Below are 26,271 nucleotides of genomic sequence, written 5' to 3' on the forward strand. Positions count from 1 at the left end.
AGAAAAAAAAGTGAAAGAAAAAACATCGCGACAGCAAGAATGCGCACATCGCCGACGATCCCCCTCCGTCTTTTCGAGCCGATGGTCCTGTTTTCTAGAGTCTCTGCATCGCCGTCGTCTTAGCATTCGTCCCACAAGCCATATGTTAACGGCACTGCAGCGCAAGGTACGTGTAGGTAGGTGTACGACTATCATTGCCCCAACGTGTCTTTGCCTAACGCGTCTTTCCAGCTGTCACACCTTTCGCCGGAACTTCCTTAAGATAAAAGCCACAGTAAACGAGTAAACCACAACTCTAACGAGAAATATATAGAGGAAAGAAATCATACGGCAAGATAGTGGCGCCCAGCTAACGTTAACCTTTTTATATCCTCCTCTATTAAAGTAAAGCTTGAAGGAAGAACGGTGGCACACCGAAACGTGGGTAGAAAGAGAAAAAAAAAAATACTGACGAGCAGTATAGCCGTTTCAAACAAGAAATATTTCGGCGTGCTAAAAATGTGTTAATATCGATTCCTTTTTGTTTGTTTGTTGTTGTTGTTGTTTGCATATTTGGCATCATTAAAGACAGGCGGCAGCAGAAGAGACGAAGAAATGGGAATATTTGGGGGGCACCTTATTCTGTCTATCTACGGGCACTGCGCGCCTCAACTCCGAACCGTGGTTGGTAACCGATCTTGAAGGACGTGCCCGATAAGCAGTCACCCAAGAATTATGAACAAAATTTTAAGCGTAATTTTTGCTAGTTCTTCTGATTATGAGGTGTTATCTTGGCGTGCACTCTGGTAGGCAGAGTGTCTCAAAGGGATAATACCTCTCGGGGACAAGAAATCTCTCCTAGACGCACGGTTATTATCGCGAACCCAGTGTCGCAACGAACTGAACTACAGTTGTCGCTGCGCCTGTATTTCCGACAGCCGCATGTAGCGAGTAATGTCAGCCAAGCTGCGACGGCGAGTCACCAGAACTTCGCCTCGAAAGAAACAACCCACTCTTGCCTCAACCAACGCTTGACTACATTCGCTCGCTCTTTTCTGCCCGGACAGAATGCGACCCCTGGGAAGAAAGAAAGAAAGAAAGAAAGAAAGAAAGAAAGAAAGAAAGAAAGAAAGAAAGAAAGAAAGAAAGAGAGAAACGCGAGACGCTGGTCTTGCCGTTATACATTAATGAAAACGAAAATTGCGCTGAAGGAAGATTTGTTCTTCCTCGCCGCCAGTGTGGACTCTATCGGTATACCGAGCAGGTGATATTGTTTCAAATTTAGTTGTGTATTGCATTGAGCGTCCCACACTGATGTTCCTGTCATGCGTTGCTGAGAAATTTGTACAGCTTTAAGCGAATACCAGTCACGTAAGCGCTAATAATATTCCGACTGGGATAAGTAGCTTTAAAGAAGAGAAATTCCTACAACAAAAAGCCCCTCTTCCTTTTCTTCTTTTTTCTATTTCCACTGTACCTGCATGCAGTGCTCTCTTCTGTCGTACTATTCTTCTATATTTCATTCATCGAAAGGTAAAGCTGCCATTCACGAGGACGAGTATATTTCTTCTGACTGCGAAGCTTTCTGAGTTAGCAGCACGAGTTCCCTTTGTAGCTTTAAATAGCACTTTCAAGTCGACGCTAACTTTTCCTTTCGCAAATCTCCCTCCACACTGTACAGTTCCAAAGAGTCAATTTGGCTTCTTCAATTTACCCACCCCAAGTTGTAACTTTGTTGTAGAAGCTTAAATGTTCCAGAACAGCAGGCTCCAAATCAAGCATCTCTATTTTTAAATAAGTGCCTCTCTCTCTCTCTCTCTCTCTCTCTCTAATTATAGAGTTCAATAAGAAAACTTGATTACCCTTTTGCTTTTCTTAGCTTCCCTGTTCTGTTGGTTTCATACGGTTCTCACTCCCTCGGTATAATAATTCCGGTAGCTTCCCGATCACACAGCAACAGTCATTGCGGGCCTCAAGCAACGCCCTCGCACGGTCATCGACGTTTAGTTTCCCGCGAAGAAGCAGGAAACATCCTGACGCAACCGACGAGTCCTCAAAAGATTACGTAAGACCGAGACTCTTAAGTCCTCACAAGCATCACTCTTTTCCTTCGCAGCGCACCGGAACCAGGAGAGCCGTGTCGGCGTCGATAGACTTCATGGAGCTGTGCGGACTGCGCCACGCACCCAGCTGGCTGCTGGTGTTCTCCCTGACGGTGACCGGAGTGCTGCCGCAGTTGTTTCCGATTCAGACCTGCGCTTATAATGACCCCCGTCACAGCATATGTCGCTACAGACCCCTGGCGTGCCCCGGCAAGCAGTTGCTACGTGAGTATAATGCCACATACACAACCTTACCACGACCGAAAAGACGTCACAGCGTTCTCGGTTTAAAGGCTGGGCTTATGCCAGTATTCTTAAAAAGGGGTTTTTACCTGAATCGAAGTAGAATGACCTATATAGACCGCTTCAGCCTCCGTCGCCATGGCCCAAAACCAAAATTGTCGAGACACACACCAAGTGTCCGTCTCCTGTAGCAGCTTAGTTCAGCTCAGAAGCTGCAGCTGAAACTGAAGCTCTCTCTTGACAATTTTGGTTTCCGTCCACAATCGCAGCCATCCTGAAATTACTGGGCTGATAATATCAGTCATATATGTCTACTGAGTGTTGTGGTTTCGGTAGGTTTAAAGCTTCGGTGCTGACCAGCGGAAACCGAGCGCTCCTTTTGGTGTTCAATTAAAAGTGTCTACAAGTTAACCAATAGAACTCTTTAGCGCAATGTTTCAGAAATCGGCTACTGCGGGCAAATTTGTGGGCCGCACATCTGCTAACGCCTCGCAGCGACGGTGTGCCGTCCAACTATTTGTTTGCGATCTGTCAAGATGTCCCGTTCATACCATGTTTTCTTTCCGCCGAATACACTGTCGCGCTGACGACACGTACACAAAGAACGTTCGCTGATAGGCACTTGATCGTTCGCGTACGAATGCAAACACGCGAAATAACCTGAGAGTAGCCTAAGGGTTGCGTACAAACGACGCGATGTACAGCAATTTCCGCGACGTCTCTACGTCCTTCAACTAGCGAAGCAAAACAGAGCCACCGGCGACGCTATTCGCGCAACGCCTGACACCGTCCCGCTGGTCCTGCTTCTCTCTGGCAGCGGGCAGGCACCTCAGGCGCTGCTGGCAGGAGCAGCGGTCAAAGCCACGTGACTCAGCCCCGTCCGTTCATACAGAGAGATGCCCGTATGGGGCAGCCACGCAGACAGGCACAAAGACAGCGACGCCCGTACCCTCGGGGCGATTGCATCACAGCGAGACGCGATCGAAGGTCGCTCGGGTGCCGCCGGGTTCAACAAAGCGATTCTCTAGCCCCAGCTTGCACGAGTGTCTGTCCGCCCGAGGCCTTTTGTTCGGCCGCAACACCATGGAGCCAATCACGAAGGGTCGAAAGGGCCGCGCACCAAGTCCGCCCACAACTCGAGCCACCCGCGCGGGCACGCTGTGTACACACACGAACTGCTGCCAAAAGATATTGAACGCTGGGGCGGCGAGTTGTGCATATATGCATTCACGTGCCGACGAGAAAGGCAATGGTCATATGACGCCCTGCGCGCCCGCTGATGGTGTGGTGTTGGCAGCGTAGAACAGCGCCGAAGCCACTGCTTTCATATTACGTGGATGTAAAGAATGTAAACGAGGTGTTGACGCCCTGAGGCCCAAAGCGCCGGCTACTGCGCGTCCGGTGATCGGAACCGTAACTAAATGCTCTCGAAAGCAATTTGAAGTTAGGCTGACAGATTCTTCTTCTTTCTTGTATAAGAAGCGGAGGCCTTAGTCAGTCGGTGTACTGCCTTTAGCCTTCCTTCCACGGTTTCTGTGCGATGAACCGATATAAACTGATATTCTATTATTATTATTATTATTATTATTATTATTATTATTATTATTATTATTATTATTATTATTATTATTATTATTATTATAAGCCATTACAACAGCAAGTGAACAAGTGATACACAAATGAGCTCAAGACCATCAGGCTACACAATGGCACTTCAGATATTTGCGAGAGTAACGCAAAGACTGTACGCCTTGCAAATGAGATTGGTCGAGCACACGTATAAGGAGAGCTAGTATTAAGAAAGGAATGTAGGGAGGTTATCCGGAAAAGCGTTTGGTTAGCTGCACTACACCGCGCAAGAAGGAAAGGAAATAAAAATACAAGAGAGAGAGAAGGTTCTCTAAACACGTGCAGAAGAAATATCACGCAGGCCAGTTCATCTTTAAAAAAACGCAATAACGCCTTGAAAGCTTAGTGTGCCCAGGAACAGCTACGTCTGAGTTCTAGGATCTTGTCTGTATAGACAAAGGCCGGTCATTCAATTGTGCTTAAGCGCATAAAGTCACAAACGTGCCGTCAATATCAATTGTATTTGAAATACGGGTGAAAGATCACAATCATGGCGGCATTATATTGTTCGACTATTTTCTCAAGTTCTTAAGAACTACACGCCCCCTGCTACGAAGAATCGCAACAATCGTGTATCGTTCATGCCTTTAATTTTTTCAATGCCGCTCATCGGTTACACTTTCCGCTCAAGCGTGACTTAAGCGGATATAACTATTCACGCAGCTTTCCGCGAAAGCAAACGGCAGAAGAAACCTACCGTCCTCCAAACAATGATGAACGTGGCATTGTGTTTAGCGCTTCGAGACTGAATGAACCGCACGATTCCTGCCGGTGCGTTTCACGTTTTGGCTCCAGCGCACTTCATTTCGTTATGCTTCCCAACATTTACAGTTGCAACTCCACGAGATAACGATGTATGACACAAAAGTGTTCAGCTATCACTTGACGCCTGAGGTTCAAGTACACGAAAGTGACGCCGGTCGTTGCTGGCCACACAGTGGCCTGTCAAATTTTCCCGCAGTACACATCGCAGCGACCGCCCAGCCTTGTTCTTTCTATTTTTTCTCTTGACGAACTCGTGCAAGTGGAACAGTCAACGTGCGAAAAAAAAGGACGAATGGCTGATTCGAACGAGAACATTAGCCTCTGAAAATTGAGCATGCAGCAGACAAGTCCGCTAATATCCGTCGACGCACAGGCAACGAAAAAAATAAAAAACCTGCCAAGCGCATGCTTGTTGATCGGGGTCGTGTAAAGCATAGTCAGACTTACTCCGAACCAACATTCAGAGCTCTACTTTTTTTCCCCTTATTTCTCTAACAGGAGAATGTGGACTCTCTCTCTCTCTCTCTCTCTCTCTCTCTCTCTCTCTCTCTCTTTCTTGCTCTATCCTCTGTTTCTTATTTACAGTGCAGTAGGAATGGTACCCTTCCCCCTCCAGTGTCTGGGGCCTACGCTTTAACAAATTATCAAAGCAAGCAAGACTGGTCCTTACAGCCTGCATCTTATCAGTAAAATTGAAAGAAGCGCATCTTGCCTGTTCGGAGTATAAATTTGACGGCGGCCGCGTAGTCTGGCTTAGGCAAGGTGGGACCATCGGTAGTTCATTATTGTTGCCACAGCACTGTCGCAAGTTCGTCGCCGAGGGAAAGCATTAAACGGGCCGACATCGACGTTCAAGCAAAGGGCCACGGCCTTACCCCAGCCGTCCCATCCGTGCGAAAGGAAAGAAGTAGGCGTCCAATCACTCATCCCGCGTCAGGAATGAGAAAATAAAGATGTAGAAACACGTGTACACGCGCTCTCTTAATTCAGGACCTTGATGGATCACGCTTTTCCAATGATTTCCCCTCTCAGCCACCGACCAGGAAATATAGCGAAGCGCTTCTTAAAAGCTTGGAGACGCAGGCCTTAAGGCAAATGTGGTCACCAAAACTACGTTGCAGGCGGTAAGAAAGAAAGAAAGAAAGAAAGAAAGAAAGAAAGAAAGAAAGAAAGAAAGAAAGAAAGAAAGCGAAGTGCGTAGAAAAACATTTATTTATTGTGGTGCTTCGCCCGCACCACGGTACTAAGTACAATAAGTGGCGATGGAGATGCCAGTGTTGAGGTGCGTGGGAAAACACCACAGCATAGAAAACTACCGACGGATACTCGTAAAGGAAAACCCAAGTTTGTCGCGTCACAGAGTCCAAAGCGAGACGGCGTGCTGTGTACATAGTCTGTCCCAGCTAACCTTAGCCAAGCTGTCCAGCGAAAAAGAAAAGATATTTAAGAACACGGTACAAGATTAGATGTTAATACCTACGGTGTTCGTTTTTCAGAACGCTGACGACCGAACTCTGTAGCTTCTGTAACTGTATGTTTCCCCGTGATTTTTTTAATGTCCTTTATTTTTCGTTGCGCAGCTTGGCTAACCTTAGCTGGGACACACGCTGTAGAGAACTAAACAAGCAGGAAGCCACTTTTCGCTTTCACGCCAGAATAAATGCTCGGTCTACAAGCGCTGGCGTCAAATTTCCGATCGCGTTTTACTTTGCTTAGACAAACGTTGACTACTAATCTGAACTCAGAATCTGCCAACGCGCCAGAATTTCACAAACAGGGTCGTCGCAAAGGAATTAGTGGCGTCGGTTTTGCAGCGTTTAAAAGCTATATCAATCTAAAGCATCAAATGTCATTACGAACATGGCCGTAATTGAATCACAGAAGCTACTGTTGTGAGCAGTTGGACGTATTACCGCAATGTCAATTACCGAAGAAGTTAAGCACCTCTGTTCGACCACTCGTCAAAGGAAACAAAAAGGAAATATTTCTCCAACATGTGAAAGGGTCACGCTCTAATCATGTCGCATCAACGAGGGACCAGTACAAGTCTCTGAAGCGTCAATATCCGCTGTTTCGTTTCTTTTGCCAAGTGTTTATTTATTACTATACACACTAAGTTTTAAGGCAAGCTCTTTCTGAAATGTTAAGCGTTCCATCGCTTTGCAGGTTCGGGAGGAGTGACCAAGGCCCAGCAGGTACACATCGTGGATCTGCACAACCAGCTAAGGGCCTGGGTTGCGGGTGGATACCAGAGCGGCCTTCCCGCTGCTGCTAACATGAGAGCGCTGGTGAGCATAACGTTTCCACGCACCACAATTTCAAACGTACACCTATTCTGGCTGTCGTCGGCTGCCACATCTCTGCCACGGATGGTACCTATACGCGTAGAGCACAGTGCATACGAAGACTCCGAAATTGCTTGCGAGCGTGGTGGTGACTTGTTTCGGGTGACACTGCTGGAAGGACCCGAATAACGGCACGCTCCACTCCTTCGTCGGTTGAGATAAACTCGTAAGATTTTTGGCTTACATTTACTATGTCGGGACGTAGCTCCTCGCACTTGGGCTTGGTCCTCAAGAAAGACGCGAAGACCACAAACATTCAAGGTTTCATCTTCCCTTGCTCGGAGGCCAAACTGGGTGTACCCGAGCCCGAACTGCGGCTCGCTGGCCCCTGCTACTCTTGCGCAGCGCTTCAGCCTCTTTCTTGGTCACTGCAATTGTCCTATAGCGTGCCTCGCGGCCGCAGTCCCCACACATGTAGTTAGCGTTGGCTTAGCTTTTAAAAATGGTCCTTATTTTATTTGTTGGGGTTGGTTGCTTTCTGTACGTCGGGCGATTTTCTATTTCTCACGTTGTCTGCCTTTAGTATAGGTATTCGAGAACACTGAAACAAAAGATGCACCTATACCGCGGCTGCCGCGACAATTTTTGCCCTCTCTCAAACGTGTTTCTTATCAATATACTTTTACACGGCTGTTTTGAATCAATTGGAGGCGCGGCGAAAATATATCCGAACCGATTAGTTTCGACGACGTCTCTCGTTGTAGCTCGTATGGATTCGCCTCTTCCGTTCCACGTGCGCAGCCCGATGCCAATTTGTCAGCGAACGACGTGCTTGTACATCGAGTACAACGCTGTCTGCCATATCGACACGATCGTACATTATGACACTTCACAGTCGGCAACACGACGCTATACGCTGACGGCGAGAAATTGCTTCGGCGCTTTGCTCGGAAAATAAAACGCTCCAGTCAGTGAACCGGACAGGCGACATCTCTCACGCGTCGACAACGAGGAAAAGACGCTGCTGAGCACGAGGTCGCGGGATCCAATCCCGGCACCGGCGGCCGCATTTCGATAAGCGCGAAATGCAAGAAACGTCCGTGTACCATGCATTAGGCGTACGTTACAGAACCCCGGGTGGTCAAAATTATTCCGGAGTCCCCCGCTACTGCCTGCCTCATAATGAAATCGTCGTTTTGGCACGTAATACCCCATAATTTAATTTAACGCGGAAAAGATCCCGAGAGGAAAAGAGGCTTGACAGCAGTGAACAGCGTATATACCTGAATGTGGATCCGTTTCGAAATCGGTGGGCCTTCTTGTCGCACTACCCCACCCCTTCCTCCTTTTCTCCCTCCCCCTATTCATTTTCACTTTATATTAGCTATAGACGCTTCGTGGAGCGCATCTTGAAAGCTAACTACAGAACACATCGATACAACGCGAGGGGCGCGTGCTCTTGCTGGCACATATCTGCAAAGATCACAGGCCAACTTGAGCCTATATATGTAGGACATACCGGACGTCGCTCAATGTCAGAGCTTGTATAAGGGACGCACTTGGTGTCATTTCTTTTTTTTTTTTTTTTACTGTGCATTTCAAAAAAGTAACATCGATACTGGTCACAGGAGCAAGCCTGACAAATGCCGAATAACATGTACCTTCCATACATACTTTGGTCACCCACCAAGGGCCGAATTCAAAATATTTCGTTCGTGAGCGCTGTTTGGCGTTAACCCGCCGTCATCGCTTGCAACATGTTCAACTCGAAGATCGGTCGACATCTGCTCTTACAAACAGTTCAAACGTAAGAACAACCATGCCACGAGAATTTTGGTTTTCTTTCTTTTCGGTGAGTGGCTATCCTTCACCGGGTTATCACTCTTATCAAATTATCGCTCAACGCAAGATGCGCCTACTAAATCGGAAACTTATGTGATGTCGGCATTAATACAGCGAAAGTCTTTATTCATATCGCGCGTGCAACGCAAATTTTTTTATATATTCTGAAATTTACGCAAGCACCAGTGATTGCTCCGGAATGTGCATCGATACATGTAAAATAGCGGAAGAAGTGGTCAGTTCAGATTCAACGGCCGACGACTGCGCGCCGCTATCGTTGTGATTAGATTGCTACTTTCCTTTTTTGAACACAAGTTCGTGGAATGAAAGAAATTCCGTAAAAAATAACGTCTGGAGCTTTACGACCCAAAACCGCGATCTGATTATGAGTCATGCCAAAGAGAGAGAGAGAGAGAGAGAGAGAGGGCTTCAAATTAATTTTGAGCGCCTGAGGTTCCTTAAAGTGCACATAATTAAACCTATATACACGAGCGTTTTCGCGTTTGGTCCTCACCGATATGCGGCCGCCGCGGCCAGGATAAAAGACATTCTGAACTCACAGCTTTGGTATCGTGCTCTAGGTTCATTAGCGTTTCGACAAAGAGACAATAGTGAATACGGACCTCGTCGCAGAGAATTTATGCCTAAAAAGCGCGTTACGTTTACCTCCGGTGATGTGCACCGCACATTTTATTTCTCTTAATTTTTTTTTTACTCCATCATTATTTTTTCTGGGTTTCCTTTCGTTTTCTCTTTTCCCCCGGTGTGGACAAACGCCTCACACGTATTCTAAATGTGGCAAGTGCACGTTACAGGGTAAATGCGACCTAAAATCGTTCGCTGATCACCCAGAGAGAAGCGCCGAGTGTCCGCAATGTCCGGAGCACAGCCCTTGGCAACGTAAGAGAGAGAGAGAGAGAGAGAGAGAGAGAGAGATGTCAGAAAGCGGGATCAAAGTCCCGTGCAGCTCTCTTTTTTTTCTTCTTTTTTTTTTACGACCTCCAAGAACAGCCAAGCGTTTCGCAAATGTCAATAGAAGCGGATTTCCGAAGCAAAAAAAAAAAAAAAAATTTAGCCAGGCGCAGCATCTCCAATAAGCAAGAACACACGTGACAACATCCGCGAGACTGTATTTTCTACACGCTGCACGCGTGTACTAACGCGCACGAATCGCTGTGTCGTCAGGCACGTAGAAGCGCCAGGGCGCGTCACACGTCGCTGCCACGATTACAAAAGGGCCGATACTGTCAGACGGAGTAGTAGTCCGGCGGCCGTGGCGAGGTCAGTGACACGCTCCGTGCAGGTGTGATGCCGACGAAGAACGGTAGACGCGGTCGGAATGCTACGCGCACCACGTACATTGCCGAAGCGTGCGGCCATGGGGGGAATGGCTTTCTTTCCAAGGTTGCAAGTATAGTGTCTGTATGTATGAAGGCGACCTTTCTCTTATTTCTTTCTTCTTTCTTTCTTTCTGTCTTTTCTGCACCCGAGCGAAGACTGCAGATCGCACACTTTTTCCACACGTCTGGCAAGATTAATCCTTTTTTTTTTCTTCAGAAGCCGTGGAGAAATAGAAGTTGGAATGTTACGTGAGGAAGTTAGCAACTAAGGTGTAATTACAAGAATCGGTGAGCGCGTCGTTGTACAAGGGGAATCATACAAATAAAACTAATGGAACACGCAAGAGTCATATGTGAAGTCACAAGTAAGAAGATGCGACGCATAGACAATTAGACACGACGAAGTTATGGAGTGGCTGTTGGCGAAGGCAAGTACAAAGTAAGCTGACAAAACATTCACAAAAGCATAGCAGTTCACTCTTAAACCTGACAGGCTCACGGATGCACACAGCATTGCCACGAAGGCCTATCCATATTTCAATGGCACGCGGCAAGGTTGAAAGGGGGAGAAATATCTATCATTAAAAAAAAGCTAAGAGACCGGCCCGAACCAGTGTTCTAGTCAACCGTGCGCGTGGTTTGAAAGCGTTGATGTGCCCGAAAACGTATTTGAAGCTGCATTGATTGAGCTAAAGGAAACAAATTCGAAGTGCTTGGGAGACAAGGAGAACATCGATGTAAAAATTGACAGTCACTCAAGTATCCTTACGTGTTTGAATGCGAAGGCATAATGAATTATCAATTAATTGGTTACATCCATGATACGTGACGTCATACATTGTTACGTGTCCTTCACGACTCTACCTTAATCCACTTTATTCCACATTATTCCATCTTTCTCTAATTTGTATCAACCTTAATTCACTTTATTACGCCTTAATCCACCTTAATTCACCTCGTTCGAATTTGTACCGGCACGTTTCCACCTTAGTCCACTTTAATTCACCTTAATCCACTTTAATTCAACTTCATTCACTTTACTCCACCTTAAATCGCCTTACTCCAACTTGTTCTAACTTGAATTCACTTTACTTCCCTCTAATTCACCTCAATTCACTTTAATTCACATTAATTACCCATTTCCACGGATTGATTTCGCAAGTTCTTGACGACTTTTCTGCAGCAGTATCCTGCGAAACCTTAGGTGTGGCAATTAATGCGCTGAACAAAGGCAGTCTTATCAACTGCTCATGCAGGTGCGTCTGCGTGATCCATACTTAACGCCATTTTCGCTTAGGAGGATTCTGACAGGGGTGTGTTGGCATGACGTAACCTGAAGGTACAAGTTGCGATGCGCAGGCGACACACACAAGGGCACTGACACGTAAACAACGAAGCGGACACAGACCTTGCGTTTATTCGCTCGCTTGACGCTCGTCATACATATGTACATTTGACAGATAGTGGAAAGAGCGCTTTTACATAGGTGCAGCCAGAAAGTATGTGATGGCGCAATAATCAACGTCAAACCGCACATGAAATCATACACATGGCACAAGAAACACACGCCGTAAAGACCGTATACCCCTACCGTGGCTTTGACGAATTCGCCATCTAAGTTAAGTAATCTAAAGCTACCGCAGATGACATAACAATGCACTTTCAATGTTTGAGGCTAGCTGGCTTGCTATAGCTGTGTGGGGTCGTGCTACCTCCTCATGGGTGTAAGAAAAAACTATAATCTTTCCTTGTTATAATTACAAAAATATTGCTTTCCTAATTAAGCGAGTTTAGCCAATGTACACCACATGCACTTTTGCATGTCTCTTAGTTTATTGTTAGGCGGAAAGCCCTGAAAATTATTTTCATTCCAGTAAAAGTTATTTAACCAATAATTTAATTAATTGGTCGCGCGCTGATGTCAGGTTTGTCAATAAAACTGGCACTCCCTGCAATGCTTCGTGGCCTCTGAGACTGACGCCCTCGCTCGATCCAGAATATTGGAGGCCATAGCGACTGACCAAAGCTTACGCAAATCTCAACTAGGCGGCGCTAGCTGCCTCTTCTGTTTCTACAAGGTCGCCCAGATTCTGCACCGTACATTGGCACGAGCGCCGTGCTTCCGGGTTTCGTCGTCGTTTGGCCGCTTCAACGCCCAGCGCATAGTTCTGCTATACTCTTCAATAGCTTAGGTGTAAACGCCGCGTTGGCCTATAGTGGTTATGGCGTTGTGCTGCTATCGCGGGATGGAATCCCGGTCGCGGCGGCGGCCGCGTTTCGGTGGGAGCTAAATGCAAAAACGGCCGTGTACCGTGCATTGAGGGCACAGGTGATCAAAATTAATCCAGGGGCCCCCACTACGGCGCCTCGTAATCACATCGTGGTTCTGGCACTTAATACCGCAGAATTTAATTTTAATGGTTGTGGTGACGTGGCGGCACGGAATAAAATGCTTCACCAGATAACAAAACACGGCCCGCTTCGGCATTTCCAGCTGTTGTGAATGCCATTCGTTGATTAATGTTTGCGCTGCACTTAATTGGCTCAAAACGGCAAACGCATACCTGAATACTGATAATACACAACCTACGCTCACATTATTGACCCTTTTCGCGGCGATACCGTGGGCGCCGCCATGTTTGATCACGTGGTGACGCGTCCATTGCTTGCCTCAACTGCCTCCGTTGAATCCGTGTTTCCAATGGATGTGTATGACGCCGGTGCCGCTTAGCAAGCCCCTGTTTCGGGAGATATCATACACGGTGACTGGGTGGACAACACGAAGCTTTGGGCGCAGCTTCAGAGAAGATGCAAAAGCGCTTTCAGAGCTGATTAACCTATGTACAAACGGCGCGAGCAGCGTATATGGTGCTTGTCTTAAAATCGGGGCTAGATGAATATTCCAAGCTATCTAAATTTTCCGCTCATGAATTGAACCAAGATTAGTGTTTTGCTATTCGTACTTAACTTGGCAAATATTTTGAAGCAGCGGCTTGTCCCGCTTCTGACTCAATAAATTTAGTTCCTCGGCGCGTTCACTATCTGATTATTGCCTGCCTAATCGCTCGCGGGAGTTCTGAATTCCAATAGATTGTTTTCGCTGCGCACAAGGCCTATACATTGTAGCAAACATATTATCGCTAGTAATTCGCTTACTATTGTGGACTGTCACGAAAGATTCAGCTTCGACCAGTCGTGCACTATCGGTGTAGCCCGTGATTTATTGTGCGTATACAGTGCGCATATTCAAGTGCGCTCCTATTCACTTATTCTTCATGCGTTGGTGATAGAGTGGGCGTAAGTTTCCGTGCCAGTTGGTGTACATGTGTGCAGATACTGTGCGCGAAACTTGCTATGACAGGAAACGGCGCTACTCGTTTTGTTATTGTTTAACGAGCGTTACTCGCTCTTGCCGATGTTCCCGGGCTTAAGTCCTTTCTTTGAAGGTTAGCGATACAACGCCGGCGGATGAGCAAATTTCTGTATCCTCGAGGAAAGCAGTACATCTCAAAGTGCCCGCAACACGTACGCACAGTTGCAGCAGCGGTCCGCGAACTTGGCCACACAGATTCATTCCATTCCTCCCCCCCCCCCCCCCTCGGATATACCCATACCAACTAAAGCGAGTGTACTATTGCGCATTAGCGCGTCTTCGGTACTCTGCGAACAGGTGTACCTTGACAGGTGAATAATGAGACAGCGCGATAGGTGAGACAATAGCTGAGCGGCGCTACACACTATATCGTTCCCGCGGTTTTGTCTCAGTTCAGTTCAGTTTCAGTTCAGTTTTATTCCTTAAAGGCCCCCATTTCAGGGGGTGTTACATAAGGGGTGGGATTACATTTGTAGTGAGGAAGACAAACAGCGATGGTGATTTAACATTGAAGGTGATCTGTTACGCGTTCTTGAAAAGCAGGTGTTGAAGCGATGGCGACGATGTCATGGGGTAGGCCGTTCCAGTCCGTGGCTGCTCGAAGAAATAACGAAGCTGAAAACGTAGTAGTACGTGATAGTGGGCGGGCAACTTGAAGGGGATGACTGGTGCGGTGAGATATGCGTGATGCGGCGGCGATATACGGTGCTTGATTGAGAGGAGAATAAAAGAATTTGTGATAAAGGGTGAGGCTAGCAATGCGACGACCAAAAGAGAGGGGTGACAGTCCGGATGTAGCTTTCAAGGATGAAACACTGACGTCATATGAGTATGAGGAATGAATGAATCGGGCAGCACGATTCTGCACAGCTTCCAATGCGGTGATTAGATATGCTTGATGTGGGCTCCAGATGGGGGATGCATATTCTAATTTGGATCTTATAAGTGATTTATACGCGAGCAATTTAACATGTGGTGGGGCAAGACGAAGGTGACGTTTTAGAAAGCCGAGTGTTTTGTTTTATGCTGAAATGATGTTACCGACATGAACCTGCCATGATAGATTAGAAGAGAGGGTGACTCCTAGATATTTATATGATTGTACTTGCTCAATCTGTGTGTTATAAATTAAATAATGAAAGAGATATGGATTGTGACGACGAGTGAAGGACATGAGTTTACATTTATTATTATTATTATTATTATTATTATTATTATTATTATTATTATTATTATTATTATTATTATTATTATTATTCAACGTGGCGAGCTTGGAGGAAAAGGCCACCGAACGCCCGGCTGAAAAAAAAAAAAAAGAAACTAAACGCTTGCGAGTCGGATTCTTCCGTTCATTAAATTCAACATGTATGTTATTACCCGAGTCCTTGCTTAACAGATGGTGCAGAATATTTTTAAACTGAATTCTCTTCCTGTCTTTCTGCACTTTCAAGCGTTCTTCTCGTATACAAATTTGGAATACCCGGCTTTCTAAACCATATTTCCCATACTCTATGTGGAGCTATAATTATCAGCAACGGCCCGGAGCGGTGCAAAGACCGAGGAGAGTATTTTCCGCGCGTCAGCCAGAAGCACATGGGCGCGCGGGACGTACAAAGGGTGCTGTCTGACGACTGGCACTGCTAAATATACGCTAACATGCAATAAAAGAACTAGTACTCCCGTACGTACTCATGCTTTTGGCTCGCCGTTCCTCCCGGCATCTCCCCCCCCCCCTCCCAACATTTCCCAACCTTTCTCACCCACCACTTCTTTCGGCCAGGCGGCGCCGGGCTTGTTTTCTTGGACCGCTGTCAAAAGTCGGCCGGCGGAGAGATCCGCGAGGGGCACCTATCGCTCTCAGATCCGCACGCTGGGTCCTTTCGCGAGCTACTAGGCCGAGAGGCACCTTGACATTGAATATTTCAAGGGCAGTGAAGCTCCTCCGATGCAAATTTCACTGCGCGGGTGAAGTTACGCACTGTGAAGGACGTTTTATTTTGTGTGCGAGCTTCTAAGTGTTTGGTAACTTCATTTCACGCTGTCATTTCGCCATAATTCGCAAAATAAATTTCGCTGAAAGGCTATGCCGCTCAAGAGAGCGCTATATATATATATATATATACAACACGCAATGCCTTTTTTTCCTACGCGACAAGCCTTTCCTTTCTTCTTTTTTTTTTTTGCGCCTGTTTGGGTAACATAATGTTTGGAAGCTGTGTGCCGTCAAGTGACGCTGGTACGCGGACAGTACATTCACGCATAATGGAATGCTTTAAACACTAGTTTCCAACATTTCCAATATGCAAATAAATACATAAAATCAGTCAGGTGTTTGTCGTAACTTGAGGAAATCAACTAACGCACTAAAATGTAGCGTCATTATCTCGAATTTCTACTGCGCTCTAGGGAGCCGTTGACTGCAGGGAATTTAAGAAAATCGCGAGAATGCGCGAAATCGCAGTATTCTAAACTTAACCGATGGAATAAGCCATCCGTCCTGTCTGACTCATGGAGAGATTCCCAACCGCAGTTCATTGAGACCAACAGAGGCAGTTTTTCCATCCATCCATCCATCCACACACAAAAAAGAAAGGCAAAAATACCTCTTCCAGCTTGTTTGCTGAAAGTGCTATTATTTTTGTTAGTTAATCATTGCTTAATCGCAATAAGTCTTAAAATTGTGACACCCATACTCATGGTTGAAAGAACGGTGCAGTGCGGATGATCGTAGAAGCGGAATGCAACAAAACGTTTTATGCACGTGCGACATCCCGTATAATGACTGCAGGCAAAGTTTAGTCAAATGCTGAATGGAGCACAGAATTTTACATTTGATTACCGCTGCGATGTATGTAGCAGAAATACCTGCGTACGCTTCTCCCTCTTTTTCTCTTCTTTTTTTTCTTTTTTTTTTTTTTTCGTGTGACAAAGTGGATGCATTTGATTTGGGGTTTCGTTTTCGATCGTTTATTTGTTTTTTTTTTTTTTTTTTTTTTTTTTGACCTCGATCGCGCTTAACTGTGACATTACGACCTCCACTATTTGTGTCTTTTTAATTTTTACATGACAGTCAGCACTTTAGCAAATTTCATTACTCATGGCACCTCAGCCCACATAGAAGTGAAATGGAATAGCAGAAAGTGCGTGCTTCCAAACTCTCCGCACCTATATCGCAGCTAATTTATCTACGCTAAACACTTCGAAGCAAGAATTCACGCTTTACGCTCCCGCCCACGACATCGCGGATCAGGCAATCAAAGTCATTTATGCGTCACGCCACGAGGCTTTCGATTATTGTCGACAGCCAAACCCACTTGGCGCAAGTATTAATCAAGGATTATAGGCGTTTCTTAATCGGTTTATATCCGATTATTCGCCACATTTATCGGCGCTTGACGCAACGAAACAAGGAAGAGGTATCAGTGACAGGACACAGTAACGTATAGGAACTCCTGCGAATGAGAACAAGTGGCCTCGATGGTAATAATCAGAAAGCAAGTGATTCTATTAAGCAAGAAGTTTAATGCAAATGATTCTAAATTTAAACAGAAAATTTTGTTTTATCTGTGCAGAAGCTAATACATAAATCTAATTTCGGGTACAAATGCTACACATTTTTAAAAACACTTTTTGTTTTCACGTATAAAGCTCGACACACTAGCAGCCCGCAAAAACACGTCACTCAAGCGCCACATGCTGTCAAGCAAAGAAACGAGCTACTTGCGCTACGACGATGCCGAAAAACATAATTTTCGTTAACATTATTCAGTTCGGACAAGTATTTAGCCAAATATACAGCTTGGCTCAGTGAAAAGAGAAGCATAGAGGCGTAAGATTACGCAACGACGAATACCACGCACCACCATGCAGGCCACATTAATAACGCATAACCGTCTGTCGAGGCAAGCCCTATTTAGTGTTCAAGGTGGCACCACACCCCGCATGCAGGCAAACAGTGGCGAAGGCAAAATAAGAGGTGCCGTGAGCCGGCTATTTTCCTTTTGACTTATATTTAGCCATACTGCGCCGACGAAATCCAAGCGCACCAGGCAAGGCCTCGCACAGGCTGGTGCCCTGGGATGTTGCCTCGGGGTGCCACAGGCCGTTTAGTGTCTTGTAAGAACCGGTTCCAGCCGTGGACTTTCACCGTCGTAATCGGTAACCCACATCGCTGCCGTCTCGCGTCAAGGAACGTCCGCGACTGCTCGGACCGATAATCGGTCTGCGCGTTCTGCCTTTCGAAGGCAGCTCAGCTCTTTGGCGCGAAGCAAGCAGACGGCGAGCTTCTCAGAGAGCGCCATCTTACATTATACCGTTACAGTAGTATCGAAGAGAACGAGTACTGAAACATTAGTATAGACACATTCCAGCCTATAGTATGCCCCTCCGTGAGCCGTCTTTGGTAACCGACACCGTCAGAGAGGGCTGTTACAAACAACGCGCAGGCTTAAACTGACCGCAGGTGAACCAAATGTAGTCACACAATAAAATGGCTAGGCGAGGAAAAAAAAAAGGGTGGCTCGCGCAAAAGCGTGTACCACTCACAGGCGACATCCGTCGGCAAATGAAAAAGAAACTCAAAAAAAAAGAGAGAGAGAGAGAACGATGCTGGGAAGCGCAGTGCACGCTCGATAGCGCTGATCGCCACTTTCGGTTAGAAAATAAAAGATGCCTAATAGTTTTAATGAAAACGCGAAATGTCAGCCTGTTCACAGGCTTGCTGCGCCAGATGAAAGGTTGAAAGCTGAGTCGATACGCGCACTACAAATACGATGCCGTACTCAAGTGTATATTCACACTGTCTATATACTCGAGTTTTCCCGCTCCAGTACGTATACATATACGTCGTTTTGTTCACAGGCGACTGTAACTAAACAATGACCATAACAGTGGCATTTTCCCGTGTAACCCTTGGCCCATTTCTGACTGGTAAAAATCACACATGTTCAATGTATATATGCAAACGCTCTGTGCAGTTTTCTCTCATGTGGCATAGCGCGTGTGTGTTTTACACTTATGGTGTTCCTGGAATTTATAATGCGTCATTTTATTATCACTTTTCTCTCTTGTAACAGTTTATGTATCAGTACTGTAACTGCGGTGTTTGCGACATTTCAAGTGTGCCATTCTGTAGCGTGCGATTTTATCGTGTCTTTTTCTTTTACCTTTGTGATATTGTGCGATGCATTTCAATGTGATTCATGTGAAAATGAGTAGCTGGCACCATCCGTTGGTGCGAACATCTATTCATTTATATATGCCAAAAATAAGAACAGCCTGATCAGGTGGCGGGCACGCATCGCCGACGTGTCATCGTTGCTTATCTGAAGAGCGCGCCATGCGCGAGTCTGCAAGGCTTTTGCGCACTGCACGACCATAATTCTCGACCCCCTTAATATTTACCCTGCCTCCCCAAAATAATTCCTCTCTCTCCTGTACCTTCACGTTCTGGTCGCGGCACAGTGGCAGGTGCCCACTATATTTAAGTACGGGAACGTGCGTTTGCTGTGGAACGCGGCTCTTTTTCTGTCCTTCCAGCAGTCGTTTTATCGTACGTTTGGAGCAATAAACCATGAGTGTCATACATGTTTTCTCGAATATACTTTTCCAGAGTTGGGACGATGAACTGGCGACTGTCGCTCAGCGCTGGGCCGACCAGTGCACAGACGGCCACGACAAAGAAAGGAGCGTCAGTGAGTACAATCATTTCTCGAAATACGTTAACAATAAGCATTGCTACGCAAGCGCTCCACGGATGTGTCGCCATATTCTAAGGCTTTCTTCTTCTTTTCTTTTTATCGAGAAACGTATTCCTTGCCGCACCTCACAGTCAATTTTCGTATCTAATACTCACGCATTTGGCATTTTACAAGAGCGTCGATGAAACGCCGTCCCACACAATACTGAGAAAGTGCGCACAAAAACGGCGACCACTTATATGGAAAGCTCTCTTAGCACACTTCGATACAGCCAGACTTGCAGGCGCCTAGTCGTAACACATTGGACCGGTTTTATTAGGAAACCGCGCCGCAGTAGTGCACGTCCGCAGCATTGCCTACTGGCGGACCCTGACTGATGGTATCCACCGAGCATCGGCTCAGAAGGCAATGAAGGTACTTTTGTGTTTTCTAAGAACGTCTTGCTTGTGCAAGCGCCTTTGACTCTGTAGTGCTGTCCGTGCACGTCTCTCTACCCCCATCTCTCTCTCTCTCTATCCCTTCGTTCTATTCCCCTTCTCTCTTCTCCAGAGCAGGATAGCCAACACCCCACATTCTTCACTAGCTAACACACACACACACACACGTGTATATATATATATATATATATATATATATATATATATATATATATATATATATATATATATATATATATATATATATATATATATATACATTATAGGTGAGCATAATGCCTGAAGGAAGTCTTCGTTGTGCAGTGGACACAAACTAGAATGCTGATGATTATAATCATCATCACTCCATGCCTGCGATGAAATTCCGTCTGCCCTCATTGGACAAGGATTCCTTGCTAACAAGGTGCGCTTGCCGTGGAATTTTACCGCAGGCCGCTTCCACGTGGGCCAGAACGTGGCGCTAGTCTGGACGTACGACTTCGAGGACGACCTGCAAGACGAGCCGGACTGGGACTCGCAGGTTTACGCCTGGTACAACGAGGCCACAGAGTTCCACTTTAAGTCGGCTTCCATCAGCCCCTTCAGGTTCAGCAAGAAGCTCGGACACTTTACGCAGGTACACTGCTATGCACCTGACGTCAGCAACGGAATAAACTTGATGGCAGGCTCAGTGATTTTTTTAACGCTACTTGGGAGCGTCTTTCAGACGCTAAAAATTTCGGAAACCGATTTCAGTTTCTTCTTTCCCGTGTACTTAGATTTAGGTGCATGTTAAAAAACCCCTCAGGTCGTCAAAATTAATCCGGAGTCCCCCACTACGAAGTGCCTCAATAAGATTGTGGTTTTGGCATGTAAAACACCTACAATTGTTTTTTCTCTTGCTTTGTCCAACGCTAGAACTGTTCACTGAAAGAGTTGCATATGCACACGTACCACGACACGAGCGCAAAGCGAGACCGGAACTAGCCGAATAAGCATTTTCGCGCGAGTCTATTCTGGACATGCGCATCTCTGTCGGATCTCAAATTTCACTTTCCCCTTGTCATTTTCCTCTTCGCAGCTCGTCTGGGCCGACACATACAAGGTTGGTTGCGGCTACGCCTACTATCGCCAGAGTGTCCGGGGCCTGACCAAGATCTACGTGTGCAACTACGGACCAGGGTGAGTGGCCGCCTTATCTCGGTCTGCTCTTGCCCTCACCGCGGAGCGTGCCAGATATCGAGGGTCGTCTCCGAGTTTTGTCAACACAGTGATGAGGCACGCTCGAGTGGACACAACTGGGTGTTGTGTCGTGCTATCGCTCTCCCTTACACTGATAACTGCGTACAAATGACTCGGCACGAACTCTGTGCATCGGCTGCAGCGCACAAAGTGCATTTTATACATCCGCGTCTTTAAAAGACCACGCGAACAGCACGTGTGTACTGAGATTGATATCGGCGAGTTGCCTGCCGACAAACGATATGGCTACGTGTTGAAATCGATAAGAAACACGGCCTACACAAGTTCGTTGTTTGCTGAAGATTGAATAAAACAGGCACTTTCATAGTAGAAAGGAAATACAGGCAAGTTAACCGGGCGCAGTTACGCAAGTCTATATAAACTATTACGATGACCTGTCGAATTGAGGAACTGCAGCAGTGCTCACTTTGCTTTCTGCGCCAGCGACGCAAGTTGTTATGGTCCAAATATTTTGAACTCTGAAAACGGTACCTAGCCGAGACGGTTAACCGGCTGGGCTAGGTACCGAGGAGCGAGGCATAGAGGGGCGTCAAAAAGTAGCGAAAGTAAATGTAAATGATAAATTTAGTAAGACATTCAACAGCAGACGCCTAATATTCTCGGCCGCAGTGTACTTACAAAAGGTTTCTTTCGTGTCATGCTGCTGAAACATTAATTTATGTTTGAGGATGGATCTTCTCCTTTAACTGAATCAGTCAAGTAAAACGGGCTTTCTGATTTTGTTAAACGAATAATACATACGATGGTAAGTGCTACCGTATGACTATAAACTTAAGCGCAGATAATTATTGATGTTCACTCACGTGTAGTGTAAAAGGGAACGCTGAATGAGAGACATCAGCTGACGATCGCTTGCGATATAGCATTAATCTTCGGGCGTGTGATGGAAACTGAAGTTTAGCTTTCACGAAGTGACGGTAGGTCATGTGGAAATTTTACGCTAGACGTAACTGCGAGCTCAATTTTGCCGATTGAGTGCGAACTAAATCTTCTTTTTGATATTTTACGGCACAGTACGCCAACGCCAGCACGTCTTTCCTTAGAGAATATGAAAACGAAATGCGTACGAAATAATCGGCCTAACGATGTTTTTTTTTGTTTTTTTTTCACTGTAGCGGTAACATCATCGGCGGTTCCATGTACGAGCAGTCGCCTGTCGCCACGTGCAGACCAGGCCTGGTGCCGGCAGTCAACACCTACAGCGGGCTCTGCGGTGAGGCTCCTCAGATCTAACGCAGTCTAATGTTCGACGAAAACACGTCAGGTCGGCCGCGGCGGCCGAATTTCAATGGGGGCGAAATGTAACAACGCCCGTCTACCGTGCACTGGGTGCGCGTTAAAGAACTCCAGGTGGTCAAAATTAATCCTGAGCCCTTCCCCTCCCCACCACGGCGTGCCTCATAATCAAATCGTGGTTTAGGCACGTAAGACCACCAAAGTGTTTCTTCTTTTTTTTTTTCATCGGGCGAGTGTGGTATTCGGTCAAATTAAAACCAACGCTCACATGTGTACTCAATTTAAATTCATTTTAACTTTGCCTAGACAGAACAATCCAGTGGGTGACAGCTAATGATGCCACATCCTTCCTGATTTAGGCCACAGGGCCACCAGCTAACTGCACGCTTTTAAGCGCGGCTTCTTTCAGTCTCTTTGTGCTGCAAGAACTGAAAGGCACGAAATGAGAAACATGATAAAATGCAAAAAGAACCAAATGGCGGATGATGGGATGTCACACTTAAGTGCGAGACCGAAAACCGCAACGAATCAAATTAACATTCAAACGCATAAGCATCAGCACAAAGGAAGACAAAAATAGTAAAAATAAAGTTCTAACGCATGCACGAAACAAAACTACAGCTATACAAATGTTCTGCACCGACGATGGCCAACGTGAGATCCTTGATTTCCCGGCGCACAGAGCTGAAACTGAATTCTACTCATGGCTAGCATTTCTGCTTTAATTCCCGATGCCTTGCGTCGCTTCGATTATGCTAACTACATAAATAAAGAGAACTCTTTAACAATTGCACAATTATTCAAAGCGCACGCCCGCGCTATAGACAACGAGGACGTTTGAATTAATATTTTTTTCGTGCGCGTGCTCCTCGCGCAACTGTCGAACGCGAACTCGCCAAGTATAGGTGAAGTGGCAATGGCATCCTGCTGCTGAGCACGAGGCCGCAGTTTCGCTTCCCTGCCGAAATCAATCAATCAATCAATCAATCAATCAATCAATCAATCAATCAATCAATCAATCAATCAATCAATCAATCAATCAATCAATCAATCAACTGTTAACTGTGCAGACAAGGACCCATACTATGTCGGCGACGACGAAAACGAGGACCTCGAGGGCACGTTCGGGAGCAGCGCGACCCACCTGGTGTCCAGCGGCCCCTTCCAGACGTCGTACCAGACGTTCCTGCTGAACCACCCCGCTGTGCCCTCCATCGCCGGCACGGTGCCGTCGTCCACTAACTATTTCCTGCTGGGCCGCATCCGCAGGACTTCGCCGGGAAAGCAGAAACGGAACTCCACAAGCACTTTCGCTTAAGGCATCTCCTTGTTGCCGCTTGCAGCCGCACTCCGCGAAAAGGTTACGCGCCACGAAGCTGCGCATGCGCTGCAGTCGTTGCAGGCAAGTTGTGTCGCGCGTAGGGCAATGACCGGTTGAGTTCCTCGGAAATACTTGAAAGGCGGAGGAAGTTTCCTACAACTAATTTCTATATCGTCGCAATAGGCGAAAATGAAACGAACTGCTCTGCTCAAAAAAGCGCGCCCGCCTTCCTCGTGCAGTCGAATTGACAGGAGCTTCAATACACATCGAATTTGCATATAATACACACCGAATCAGGACATTCATACAATATAGCAAACGCACGGCGCAGTTGCTACGTTGGCGCTGTACGCTTATCATTTTCTTGCCTTCTAAGCGAAGGCAAGAGCGAGGGGAGAGTAACAAAGTAAGGTATTGTATCGAAAGGCGCATAAGAAGCCGGAAAAACGCACAACGAGATGGAGCCGGCGTTCCTGTACAGCTCAAATCGCGGCTTTGTGTTTGCCTTCGAGCTGCTGTTCAATAATAGTGGCGCTAAAGGCAATATAATGTAACTGTTCATGCATGTTTATGTGCCTCACGAAAAGCACGACCATGGTCGTAGGTCATTGCCTCCTCATTACATTATTCCACTAATTTTATGCACTAATGGCACTAAAGGCAACGACCCGTGTTTATTTAGACGTGTGCTAGCATGCTGGCATCTGATATGCTTTCTCAAGTGCTTATGTCAGTATGCTACTCGCTGCCTATAACTACGGAAGTCTGCTTCTCCGTGAACAAAGTTACCGAATTCCGCCACGTCTGCAGCGCAAGCGCGGCTATAGCCTTTCGCGACACGCACCAGTGATCAATTACAAGTGTTCCGTGCGTAAACAAGTCGCAGCTTTCACTTCCAGAAAAAGAAGAAAGGAGCATTACCGTGTTATGGTATTTGCGAAGAGCAACTTAAGTCATGGCGGTGAAAAGCAGAGGCGATACTTCCTTTTTACTTCAAGTATATAGCATCCAACTCGCGAAAGGTCGTAACCGTTTTGCTGCCTTGCTTGTCTGTGATACAACTCAAAGGAACGAGCGGCTCAATGAAATGACAAAGCAAGTGACCTCAGGAGTAAAAAAATAGAGAGAGAAAAGGAGAGGTATAGCCTTTTCTTGCATGGTCTATACAGGGTAAACAAATCGCTACCGCAAAATTAAGGCGTTAATAATTGTTAGTGGACATCACGTAGATTCAATAGCACGCTATACTAAAACCAAGATGTTGATTGTAATTTCTTGAAATGCACACATATGTGATCCATCTGTCAATACGGCTCAACGTTATTACAGATGACCAGATTACGAATGCAATAGCGGCGTTGTAGCACCCACAAAGAGTTTCATGCCTCTTTTTCGTTTATTTTACTTCTTTTCTTTCCTTCAACACTTCTTTGAAGCATCTTGTGCACGTTCGTCGAGAAACAGTCATGTGACGACCGCATTCTCATGTTGTGTAAATATACGACTTCCCGCATCACCCGTTCTCCAAGTCATAGGCGCGCGTAAATTCGTATACGCGCTGCTCATGTACGATATACGTTCGCAATAAAAATATATATATTTTTTGTACGTTCTGAATACATTTATTGTTTGGCAAACACTGATTTGCACCGTGCCAGAAAAGCAAGCTACCCAAACGCTGGTACCTCATTTGCTTTTCTCCCCACAGCGCCCAATCGTTCAAGAGAAGAAGCGCGCCGAAAAATCTACATATCACATTAATTGATAGAAGACTGGATTTCCTTGCACTGCTAGTAACACCCAACAAAGGGAACCCACATCACCCAGTTCTAGAAGCGTTTAACTTTCTCTTTAACTTTTTGTTTCTACTTCTTCTTCTTCTGTTTATGTCAGCCAATGGAAGACAAATTGTTTCTTGTTTGTGAGGAAGTCACACAGCCAGTCGAAGACAGAGAGGTTAAGGTTTAGGTGAGAGCGCTTAAGGAATAGCCGTTTGCGTACCACATTGTCATATGCTTTTTCGAAGTCCAGGAACAGGGCATCTATGGGAATATTATGATCGATGCTTGAGCTGATGTCATGAATAAATAATGCAAGCTGGGTCTCACAGGATAGACCTTTCTTGAAATCCAAGAAGCCTACAAAGATTAGAAACTTGGTTGCCTGTCAAGGTGTACTTCCACTTCCAAGATATATACATATTTTTGCTGTCTTGTTAGCTTTAACACCAGCCCACACAAGGACAGCGTTTCATCTACAATACATCAATCCGCCTCTTTCATGGCGCGACGGCGCATGAGCCCTGCCCGGATTAGTCGCGAAACGTTTTGGAAGAGTCGCGCGCGTGGCCGCGCGCCGGAAAGTCCCCCGAAAAGAAAAAAAGAAAAAAGAAAGCGCTCGGACGCGCGCTGCTGCAAACACTCGTGCCGTATACCGCTTTGAAACGGTCGAAACTCTACTGGTTGCTCGACGTCGGTGCGGTGCCGTGAACGTGCGTAGCGTAAGGCTGCAACTCCACTTTAAAAGAGAAAGCGGCCAGGGCATCGTCCGAGTTGTCCGGACTGCACCGTGAGCCAGATAGTTGCGCGCGCCTTTCATTGATGGCTAGAAAATTTAACGAAAAACCCGTGCGTTACACTTGGGCGACACTTCAGTACATCACGTTGCTGACGAAGTCTTCTTGCAGCGTCGGCCCTCACTTGCTGGTGATGGCAGCGCGTGCCTGACTGCACGTACTCGTAAGGCGCGGCTACATTGGGTAGATACGAGACCGACAAG

The 26,271-nt window shown here is 46.3% G+C and overlaps 1 protein-coding gene across 1 annotated transcript; it reads left to right on the top strand.

The window, feature by feature from the left end:
* Positions 1-1,938: 1,938 nt before the first annotated feature.
* LOC126531568 (venom allergen 3-like) lies at positions 1,939-25,101 on the top strand. Its single transcript, XM_055071254.2, has 8 exons — positions 1,939-2,044; positions 2,096-2,306; positions 6,885-7,006; positions 19,170-19,251; positions 20,126-20,310; positions 20,755-20,855; positions 22,052-22,149; positions 23,243-25,101. Exons 2-8 carry the CDS (start codon positions 2,138-2,140, stop codon positions 23,488-23,490), a joined length of 1,005 nt encoding a protein of 334 aa, XP_054927229.2. The 5' UTR covers positions 1,939-2,044; positions 2,096-2,137; the 3' UTR covers positions 23,491-25,101.
* Positions 25,102-26,271: the final 1,170 nt, after the last annotated feature.

This window comes from Dermacentor andersoni, chromosome 5 (genome assembly GCF_023375885.2).
Source record: "Dermacentor andersoni chromosome 5, qqDerAnde1_hic_scaffold, whole genome shotgun sequence".
In the NCBI taxonomy this organism is placed as follows: Eukaryota; Metazoa; Arthropoda; class Arachnida; order Ixodida; family Ixodidae; genus Dermacentor; species Dermacentor andersoni.